General features: G+C 49.1%; 1 protein-coding gene across 1 annotated transcript in view; it reads left to right on the top strand.

Annotated features, from left to right (window-relative positions):
* Positions 1-254: 254 nt before the first annotated feature.
* Positions 255-11,706, top strand: part of ccdc120a (coiled-coil domain containing 120a) — a 93,126-nt gene continuing 81,674 nt past the window's right edge. The window contains exon 1 of the mRNA XM_046337988.1: positions 255-530. Within this exon, the coding sequence (XP_046193944.1) occupies positions 490-530 (41 nt within the window). The 5' untranslated portion in view covers positions 255-489. The remainder of the gene's footprint in view (positions 531-11,706) is intronic.

An 11,706-nucleotide genomic window follows, 5' to 3' on the forward strand; every position in this document is an offset into this window, starting at 1 on the left:
AAACCAATCTTTCAAAAAAATATATCTGAATAAACATCGCCTACTAAACCTAATTATAAAGCATATCAAGTGATGTAAAGGGACTTATTTTATACATCTTAGATGAGAGATTGAATTATACTATGGTTGTCTTTTTCGCTTGCAAAGATCTGCTGCCCCTGCTGTTTCTACCCCCCTCTGCATCTGACCATTTGGTATCGCCGCAACAAGTCGCTGTGTCCAGAGTCTCTCAGCCAGGCGGAGAGAGAGAGAGAGGTAGCTGCGCCCCGACTGACTGCGGAACACCGAAACGCTCTTATGGACTTTTAAACGAGGACTTTTGAGAAGTTTCATCCGCGCGTTTTTATTGACGCTTTTCATCATTTATTTACATGATTGTGTCGTGGCATACCGGATCCGTTGTAACGAGCGCTATGGGAATATACGGTGTACATTGAAAGGGTTGGTTCGGTTAGAACATACCTGTGTTGACATCGATCTTCACTCCGCATGCTGTTTGTTCCACCGGGTAGTTTAAACTGCATATCGAGGTAATCAGCCGTAACTTACCGTATGTATTCTTAAATGTAATATCCTACAATACACGTGTGTTGTTTAATTAATATCACATTGTTGAATGTTACCAACAGCAATCCATGTTCACATTTGGAAACCCGTGTCAAAAGCTGTTTTTATTTTCCAAACAAGAGGAAAGGCGCCACTGTAGATTTTTATTTAAATATTATATAGTCAATTATTTGTCAGTGCCAACCTTTTATCGAGTAGGTCATTACTTTGATATGACTATCAAGGTTATGAATGTGAGGTTTGAGACTGGCCCCATGTGCTGATCCTCTGAGTCAACATGTTGGTGTAGGAGCGCTTGGCAAAAGCAAGGGTCATTGTTAACATTTGTCTGTGGGAAAGTAGTACTACACTGTAATCCCAACCTGAACATACTGTTGATACCTCTGCACCGGGGCCACAGCCAGAGAGATGTGATACTGTTGATACCTCTGCACTGGGGCCACAGCCAGAGAGATGGCCTACTATGTGTGATACTGTTGATATCTCTGCACTGGGGCCACAGCCAGAGAGATGTGATACTGTTGATACCTCTGCACCGGGGCCACAGCCAGAGAGAGATGTGATACTGTTTATACCTCTGCACTGGGGCCACAGCCAGAGAAATGTGATACTGTTGATACCTCTGCACTGGGGCCACAGCCAGAGAGATGGCCTACTATGTGTGATACTGTTGATATCTCTGCACTGGGGCCACAGCCAGAGAGATGTGATACTGTTGATACCTCTGCACCGGGGCCACAGCCAGAGAGATGTGATACTGTTGATATCTCTGCACCGGGGCCACAGCCAGAGAGATGTGATACTGTTGATATCTCTGCACTGGGGCCACAGCCAGAGAGATATTCTACTGTGTGTGATACTGTTGATACCTCTGCACCGGGGCCACAGCCAGAGAGATGTGATACTGTTTATACCTCTGCACCGGGGCCACAGCCAGAGAGATAGCCTACTATGTGTGATACTGTTGATATCTCTGCATTGGGGCCACAGCCAGAGAGATATTCTACTGTGTGTGATACTGTTGATACCTCTGCACTGGGGCCACAGCCAGAGAGAGGGCCTACTGTGTGTGACACTGTTGATACCTCTGCACCGGGGCCACAGCCAGAGAGATGTGATACTGTTGATACCTCTGCACTGGGGCCACAGCCAGAGAGAGGGCCTACTGTGTGTGATACTGTTGATACCTCTGCACCGGGGCCACAGCCAGAGAGATGTGATACTGTTGATACCTCTGCACAGGGGCCACAGCCACAGAGATGTGATACTGTTTATACCTCTGCACCGGGGCCACAGCCAGAGAGATGTGATACTGTTGATACCTCTGCACTGGGGCCACAGCCAGAGATATAGCCTACTGTGTGTGATACTGTTTATACCTCTGCACTGGGGCCACAGCCAGAGATATAGCCTACTGTGTGTGATACTGCTGTACACACACAGTAGGCTATCTGTGTTGTTACTGTAGATACAAGTGAAATCAAAGGTAAGAGTTTAGATCTGTGTTTATTTGATCTACTACAGTTTTTAAATGTCCAAGTTAGTATCCATAGCAACCCAAAATGGCATAGCAGTCAGATGTCCTTTGTCCTCGTCTTGTCATCTCCCGTGTATATATATATATATTTACATATTTTCCTCGCATATCTTTTTATATATATTTTTTTCTAAAAACTCAACTTCAAAACACTCTCCTGTAGAAGAGAGATCAGAAGCTAGCCAGAAGAGAGATCAGAAGCTAGCCAGAAGAGAGATCAGAAGCTAGCCAGAAGAGAGGACAGAAGCTAGCCAGAAGAGAGGACAGAAGCTAGCCAGAAGAGAGGACAGAAGCTAGCCAGAAAAGAGATCAGAAGCTAGCCAGAAAAGAGATCAGAAGCTAGCCAGAAGAGAGATCAGAAGCTAGCCAGAAGAGAGATCAGACGCTAGCCAGAAGAGAGATCAGACGCTAGCCAGAAGAGAGATCAGACGCTAGCCAGAAGAGAGATCAGACGCTAGCCAGAAGAGAGATCAGAAGCTAGCCAGAAGAGAGATCAGAAGCTAGCCCATAAGCTAGCCCATAAGCTAGCCAGAAGCTAGCCAGAGGAGAGGCCAGAAGCTAGCCAGAGGAGAGGCCAGAAGCTAGCCAGAAGAAAGGCCAGAAGCTAGCTAGAAGCTAGCCAAAAGAGAGGCCAGAAGCTAGCCAGTTTACTGGCTAACATTAGTATTCAGCTAACCACGGTTGGTGGTCATCAGCTGTCCTTTAGCTCGAAAAGCTATCGCTAGTTTTGTGCAACGCGACTCAGACCAGAGCATACTGGACCTATTTTCTCTCCATATCCCCGGATTTCTACCACAAGCTCTGGACATTTACACCTGGATCTTGCAGCTAGCTAGCTGCTATCCGTGTGACTATTGGCTTACGTCGATCCCGGAGCAAACATCAATTGTTCCGGAGCTAGCCAGCTGAGGAGTTCCTTCAGCCACTCCTGGGCTACGATCACCTATCCAGACTAGAGGTCGACCACCTATCCAGACTAGAGGTCGACCACCTATCCAGACTAGAGGTCGACCACCTATCCGGACTAGAGGTCGACCACCTATCCGGACTAGAGGTCGACCACCTATCCGGACTAGAGGTCGACCACCTATCCGGACTAGAGGTCGACCACCTATCCGGACTAGAGGTCGACCACCTATCCGGACTAGAGGTCGACCACCTATCCGGACTAGAGGTCGACCACCTATCCGGACTAGAGGTCGACCACCTATCCGGACTAGAGGTCGACCACCTATCCGGACTAGAGGTCGACCACCTATCCGGACTAGAGGTCGACCACCTATCCGGACTAGAGGTCGACCACCTATCCGGACTAGAGGTCGACCACCTATCCGGACTAGAGGTCGACCACCTATCCGGACTAGAGGTCGACCACCTATCCGAACTAGAGGTCGACCACCTATCCGAACTAGAGGTCGACCACCTATCCGAACTAGAGGTCGACCACCTATCCGAACTAGAGGTCGACCACCTATCCGAACTAGAGGTCGACCACCTATCCGAACTAGAGGTCGACCACCTATCCGAACTAGAGGTCGACCACCTATCCGAACTAGAGGTCGACCACCTATCCGAACTAGAGGTCGACCGATTATGATTTTTCAACGCCGATAACGATTATTGGAGGACCAAAAAAGTATATTTTTATTTATTTATTTGAAATAATGACAATTACAACAATACTGAATGAACACTTATTTTAACTTAATATAATACATCAATAAAATCAATTTAGCCTCAAATAAATAATGAAACGTGTTCAATGTGGTTTAAATGATGCAAAAACAAAGTGTCGGAGAAGAAAGTAAAAGTGCAATATGTGCCATGTAAGAAAGCTAACGTTTCAGTTCCTTGCTCAGAACATGAGAACATATGAAAGCTGGCTGGTGGTTCCTTTTAACGAGTCTTCAATATTCCCAGGTAAGAAGTTTTAGGTTGTACTTATTATAGGAATTATAGGACTATTTCTCTCTATACCATTTGTATTTCATATACCTTTGACTATTGGATGTTCTTATAGGCACTTTAGTATTGCCAGTGTAACAGTATAGCTTCCGTCCCTCTCCTCGCCCCTACCTGGGCTCGAAACAGCAACACATCGACAACAGCCACCCTCGAAGCAGCATTACCCATGCAGAGCAAGGGGAACAAACACTCCAAGTCTCAGAGCGAGTGACGTTTGAAACGCTATTAGCGCGCACCCCGCTGACAAGCTAGCCATTTCACATCGGTTACACCAGCCTCATCTCAGGAGTTGATGGGCTTGAAGTCATAAACAGCGCAATGCAAGCATTGCGAAGAGCTGCTGGAAAAACGCACGAAAGTGCTGTTTGAATGAATGCTTATGAGCCTGCTGGTGCCTACCATCGCTCATAATACCACACAGAAATACGAGCCTTCGGTCATTAATATGGTCGAACCCAAAAACTATAATCTCGAAAACATGACGTTTATTATTTCAGTGAAATACGGAACCATTCTGTATTTTATCTAACGGGTGGTATCCATAAGTCTAAATATTGCTGTTACATTGCACAACCTTCAACGTTATGTCATAATTATGTAAAATTCTGGCAAATTCGGCGGCCCAAACTGTTTCATAAACCCTGACTCTGCGTGCAATGAACGCAAGAGAAGTGACACAATTTCACCTGGTTAATATTGCCTACTAACCTGGATTTCTTTTAGCTAAATATGCAGGTTTAAAAATATATACTTCTGTGTATTGATGTTAAGAAAGTCATTGATGTTTATGGTTAGGAACACGTTGGAGCAACGACAGTCCTTTTTCGCTAATACACACCGCATCGATTATATGCAACGCAGGACACGCTAGATAAACTAGTAATATCATCAACCATGTGTAGTTCGCTAGTGATTATGATTGATTGATTGTTTTTTACAAGGTACGTTTAATGCTAGTTAGCAACTTACCTTGGCTTACTGCATTCGCGTAACAGGCAGGCTCCTCGTGGAGTGCAATGAGAGGCAGGTGGTTAGAGCTTTGGACTAGTTAACTGTAAGGTTGCAAGATTGAATCCCCGAGCTGACAAGGTGTAAATCTGTCGTTCTGTCCCTGAAGGAGGCAGTTAACCCACTGTTCCCCTGAACGAGGCAGTTAACCCACTGTTCCGCTGAACGAGGCAGTTAACCCACTGTTCCGCTGAACGAGGCAGTTAACCCACTGTTCCCCTGAACGAGGCAGTTAACCCACTGTTCCCCTGAACGAGGCAGTTAACCCACTGTTCCCCTGAACGAGGCAGTTAACCCACTGTTCCCCTGAACGAGGCAGTTAACCCACTGTTCCCCTGAACGAGGCAATTAACCCACTGTTCCCCTGAACGAGTCAGTTAACCCCACTGTTCCCCTGAACGAGGCAGTTAACCTACTGTTCCCCTGAACGAGGCAGTTAAACCACTGTTCCCCTGAACGAGGCAGTTAACCCACTGTTCCCCTGAACGAGGCAGTTAACCCACTGTTCCCCTGAACGAGGCAGTTAACCCCACTGTTCCCCTGAACGAGGCAGTTAACCCCACTGTTCCCCTGAACGAGGCAGTTAACCCCACTGTTCCCCTGAACGAGGCATTTAACCCCACTGTTCCCCTGAACGAGGCATTTAACCCCACTGTTCCCCTGAACGAGGCAGTTAACCCCACTGTTCCCCTGAACGAGGCAGTTAACCCACTGTTCCCCTGAACGAGGCAGTTAACCCACTGTTCCCCTGAACGAGGCAGTTAACCCACTGTTCCCCTGAACGAGGCAGCTAACCCACTGTTCCCCTGAACGAGGCAGCTAACCCACTGTTCCCCTGAACGAGGCAGCTAACCCACTGTTCCCCTGAACGAGGCAGTTAACCCCACTGTTCCCCTGAACGAGGCAGTTAACCCCACTGTTCCCCTGAACGAGGCAGTTAACCCACTGTTCCCCTGAACGAGGCAGTTAACCCACTGTTCCCCTGAACGAGGCAGTTAACCCACTGTTCCCCTGAACGAGGCAGTTAACCCACTGTTCCCCTGAACGAGGCAGTTAACCCACTGTTCCCCTGAACGAGGCAGTTAACCCACTGTTCCCCTGAACGAGGCAGTTAACCCACTGTTCCCCTGAACGAGGCAGTTAACCCACTGTTCCCCTGAACGAGGCAGTTAACCCCACTGTTCCCCTGAACGAGGCATTTAACCCCACTGTTCCCCTGAACGAGGCAATTAACCCACTGTTCCCCTGAACGAGGCAGCTAACCCACTGTTCCCCTGAACGAGGCAGTTAACCCACTGTTCCCCTGAACGAGGCAGTTAACCCACTGTTCCCCATTTCTAGGCGTCAAAAATAAGGATGTGTTCTGAACTGACTTGTTAAATAAAGATTAAATAAATAATAATAAAGGTGTAAAGAAAATTGGCCAAATCGGTGTCCAAAAATACCAATTTCCGATTGTTATGAAAACTTGAAATCTGCCCCAATTAATCGGCCCTAATTAATCGGTCGACCTCTAGTCACTACGTTAATACAACGGTGAACATTCCTGGACTGAAGGTGTTGGTTCGTCGTCCAGGCGACTTCAGTTGTGATTTTAGTGTGTTGTCCTGGACACTGGGTGAGCAGGGAAGAGGAGAGAGGGAGAGGAGTTGAGGGGCGAGAGAATACAGTGCAATTGAGGAGAGGAAGGGAGATATGGAGGAGAGGGGAAATGGATGAGAGGGGAAATGGAGGAGAGGGGAAATGGATGAGAGGGGAGGGAAGAGGAAGAGAGGGGAGATGGAGGAGGGGAGATGGAGAGGATGAGAGGGGAGATGGAGGAGGGGAGATGGAGAGGATGAGAGGGGAGATGGAGGAGGGGAGATGGAGAGGATGAGAGGGGAGATGGAGGAGAGGATGAGAGGGGAGATGGAGGAGAGGATGAGAGGGGAGATGGAGGGGTGGAGAGGAGAGGATGAGAAGGGAGATGGAGGAGGGGAGAGGATAGGATGAGAGGGGAGATGGAGGAGAGGATGAGAGGGGAGATGGAGGGGTGGAGAGGAGAGGATGAGAGGGGAGATGGAGGAGAGGATGAGAGGGGAGATGGAGGAGGGGAGAGAAAAGGATGAGAAGGGAGAGGTTATGTGTCTGATCTGTTTGTAGGTTACTGAGGTGTTTGAAGAGTTACCTAGAGACCATGAGACCTAAAGACTAGGGTCCCACATGACACTCTGTTCTCTATCTAGTGCACTACCAGAGGCCCTATTGCAAAAGTAGTGCACTATATAGGTGACGGTGCCATTGGCCATGTCTCACTCCATCAGACTAAACAAACTCTTGTCTTGTCATCAGAAAGCTAGTCTTTTAATCTCTTACAGGGTGTTTCAGTCAACATGGACATTCACAGGGTTTAACATGGGAGGATTTTTTAAACCTTTATTTAACTAGGCAAGTCAGTTAAGAACAAATTCTTATTTACAATGACGGCCTAGGAACAGTGGGTTAACTGGTCTAGGAACAGTGGGTTAACTGGTCTAGGAACAGTGGGTTAACTGGTCTAGGAACAGTGGGTTAACTGGTCTAGGAACAGTGGGTTAACTGGTCTAGGAACAGTGGGTTAACTGGTCTAGGAACAGTGGGTTAACTGGTCTAGGAACAGTGGGTTAACTGGTCTAGGAACAGTGGGTTAACTGGTCTAGGAACAGTGGGTTAACTGGTCTAGGAACAGTGGGTTAACTGGTCTAGGAACAGTGGGTTAACTGGTCTAGGAACAGTGGGTTAACTGGTCTAGGAACAGTGGGTTAACTGCCTGTTCGGGGGCAGAACCACAGATTTGTTCATTGTCAGCTCGGGGACTACTAGTCCAACGCTCTAACCACTAGGTTACCTGCCGCCTCTACACTCTAACCACTAGGCTACCTGCCGCCCCTACACTCTAACCACTAGGTTACCTGCCGCCCCTACACTCTAACCACTAGGCTACCTGCCGCCCCTACACTCTAACCACTAGGCTACCTGCCGCCCCTACACTCTAACCACTAGGTTACCTGCCGCCCCTACACTCTAACCACTAGGTTACCTGCCGCCCCTACACTCTAACCACTAGGCTACCTGCCGCCTCTACACTCTAACCATTAGGCTACCTGCCTCCCCTACACTCTAACCACTAGGCTACCTGCCGCCCCTACACTCTAACCACTAGGTTACCTGCCGCCCCTACACTCTAACCACTAGGTTACCTGCCGCCCCTACACTCTAACCACTAGGCTACCTGCCGCCTCTACACTCTAACCATTAGGCTACCTGCCTCCCCTACACTCTAACCACTAGGCTACCTGCCGCCTCTACGCTCTAACCACTAGGCTACATGCCGCCTCTACACTCTAACCACTAGGCTACCTGCCGCCTCTACACTCTAACCACTAGGTTACCTGCCACCTCTACACTCTAACCACTAGGTTACCTGCCACCTCTACACTCTAACCACTAGGCTACCTGCCACCTCTACACTCTAACCACTAGGCTACCTGCCGCCTCTACACTCTAACCACTAGGCTACCTGCCGCCTCTACACTCTAACCACTAGGCTACCTGCTACCCCTACACTCTAACCACTAGGCTACCTGCCACCTCTACACTCTAACCACTAGACTACCCTGCTACCCCTACACTCTAACCACTAGGCTACCTGCTACCTCTACACTCTAACCACTAGGCTACCTGCCTCCTCTACACTCTAACCACTAGGTTACCTGCCTCCTCTACACTCTAACCACTAGGCTACCTGCTACCCCTACACTCTAACCACTAGACTACCTACCTCCTCTACACTCTAACCACTAGGTTACCTGCCGCCTCTACACTCTAACCACTAGGCTACCTGCCACCTCTACACTCTAACCACTAGGCTACCTGCCGCCTCTACACTCTAACCACTAGGCTACCTGCTACCCCTACACTCTAACCACTAGGCTACCTGCCGCCTCTACACTCTAACCACTAGGTTACCTGCCTCCTCTACACTCTAACCACTAGGCTACCTGCTACCCCTACACTCTAACCACTAGGCTACCCTGCCACCTCTACACTCTAACCACTAGGCTACCTGCTACCTCTACACTCTAACCACTAGGCTACCTGCCTCCTCTACACTCTAACCACTAGGTTACCTGCCTCCTCTACACTCTAACCACTAGGCTACCTGCTACCCCTACACTCTAACCACTAGGCTACCTGCCGCCTCTACACTCTAACCACTAGGTTACCTGCCTCCTCTACACTCTAACCACTAGGTTACCTGCCTCCTCTACACTCTAACCACTAGGTTACCTGCCTCCTCTACACTCTAACCACTAGGCTACCTGCTACCCCTACACTCTAACCACTAGGCTACCTGCCTCCTCTACACTCTAACCACTAGGCTACCTGCCGCCTCTACACTCTAACCACTAGGTTACCTGCCTCCTCTACACTCTAACCACTAGGCTACCTGCCGCCTCTACACTCTAACCACTAGGCTACCTGCCTCCTCTACACTCTAACCACTAGGTTACCTGCCTCCCCTACACTCTAACCACTAGGCTACCTGCCTCCCCTACACTCTAACCACTAGGCTACCTGCCGCCTCTACACTCTAACCACTAGGCTACCTGCCTCCTCTACACTCTAACCACTAGGCTACCTGCCTCCCCTACACTCTAACCACTAGGCTACCTGCCGCCTCTACACTCTAACCACTAGGCTACCTGCCTCCCCTTCATGTCCAATCTTACAGCCCGTTTTGGGTAGGGAAGAGCGTTATCAAGCGCCTCTCACCTCATCCTTTAATAAAAACCCGTGCTGTGTACAGTGTGTTAGAGTGTAGAGGTGGGAGCGCCTTGCCTTACGTTCGCCATGTTGGTCCGCTGGTTTAGTGGTAAATGCTATTTTAATGGCTGTTAAAAGATAAGAGCTTAATCAATGTGACATTGAGTAAACATTAAGATCTATACCTGTTGTATTCAGCATTTCACTGTGAGGTCTACTACACCTGTTGTCGTCAGCACTTCACTGTAAGATCTACACCTGTTGTCGTCAGCATTTCACTGTAAGATCTACACCTGTTGTATTCAGCATTTCACTGTATGATCTACACCTGTTGTATTTTCGGCGCACGTGACAAATAAACTTTGATTTGATTAACCAGTAGCTGCAGTTATACACACCATCCTAGACAATAGAATCATCTTCAGCTGAGACTTTGTCTCTGAACATCTCAGTTAAGTGAACAGACTCTCTAGTCTCTGTGGGTGAACAGACTCTCTAGTCTCTGTGGGTGGACAGACCCTCTAGTCTCTGTGGGTGAACAGACTCTCTAGTCTCTGTGGGTGGACAGACCCTCTAGTCTCTGTGGGCGAACAGACTCTCTAGTCTCTCTGGGTGAACAGACTCTAGTCTCTGTGGGTGAACAGACTCTCTAGTCTCTGTGGGCGAACAGACTCTCTAGTCTCTGTGGGTGGACAGACCCTCTAGTCTCTGTGGGCGAACAGACTCTCTAGTCTCTCTGGGTGAACAGACTCTCTAGTCTCTGTGGGTGAACAGACTCTCTAGTCTCTGTGGGTGAACAGACTCTCTAGTCTCTGTGGGTGGACAGACCCTCTAGTCTCTGTGGGCGAACAGACTCTCTAGTCTCTCTGGGTGAACAGACTCTAGTCTCTGTGGGTGAACAGACTCTCTAGTCTCTGTGGGCGAACAGACTCTCTAGTCTCTGTGGGTGAACAGACTCTCTAGTCTCTGTGGGTGAACAGACTCTCTAGTCTCTGTGGGTGAACAGACTCTCTAGTCTCTGGGTGAGCAGACTCTCTAGTCTCTGTGGGTGGACAGACCCTCTAGTCTCTGTGGGTGAACAGACTCTCTAGTCTCTGGGTGAGCAGACTCTCTAGTCTCTGGGTGAACAGACTCTCTAGTCTCTGTGGGTGGACAGACCCTCTAGTCTCTGTGGGTGAACAGACTCTCTAGTCTCTGTGGGTGAACAGACTCTCTAGTCTCTGTGGGTGAACAGACTCTCTAGTCTCTGTGGGTGAACAGACTCTCTAGTCTCTGTGGGTGAACAGACTCTCTAGTCTCTGTGGGTGAACAGACTCTCTAGTCTCTGGGTGAGCAGACTCTCTAGTCTCTGTGTTGCTACCATGTTGTTGTCATGTTGTGTTGTCATGTGTTGCTGCCTTGATATGTTGTTGTCTTTAGGTCTCTCTTTATGTTGCGTTGCCTCTTCTTTTCGTGTGTTTGGTCTTATATATGTGTTTTTACTCCCATCCCCCGTCCCCACAGGAGGCCTTTTGCCTTTTGGTGGGCCGTCATTGTAAATAAGAATTTGTTCTTAACTGACTTGCTGAGTTAAATAAAATGAATGGTTGAGGACAGTCCTCCCCAGCTCCACAGTCCACCCCAGCTCCACAGTCCTCCCCAGCTCCACAGTCCTCCCCGGCTCCACAGTCCTCCCCGGCTCCACAGTCCTCCTCTGCTCCACAGTCCACCCCAGCTCCACAGTCCTCCCCGGCTCCACAGTCCTCCCCGGCTCCACAGTCCTCCCCGGCTCCACAGTCCTCCCCGGCTCCACAGTCCTCCCCAGCTCCACAGTCCTCCCCAGCTCCACAGTCCTCCCCAGCTCC

This window comes from Oncorhynchus gorbuscha, linkage group LG03 (assembly GCF_021184085.1).
Source record: "Oncorhynchus gorbuscha isolate QuinsamMale2020 ecotype Even-year linkage group LG03, OgorEven_v1.0, whole genome shotgun sequence".
NCBI classification, from domain to species: Eukaryota; Metazoa; Chordata; class Actinopteri; order Salmoniformes; family Salmonidae; genus Oncorhynchus; species Oncorhynchus gorbuscha.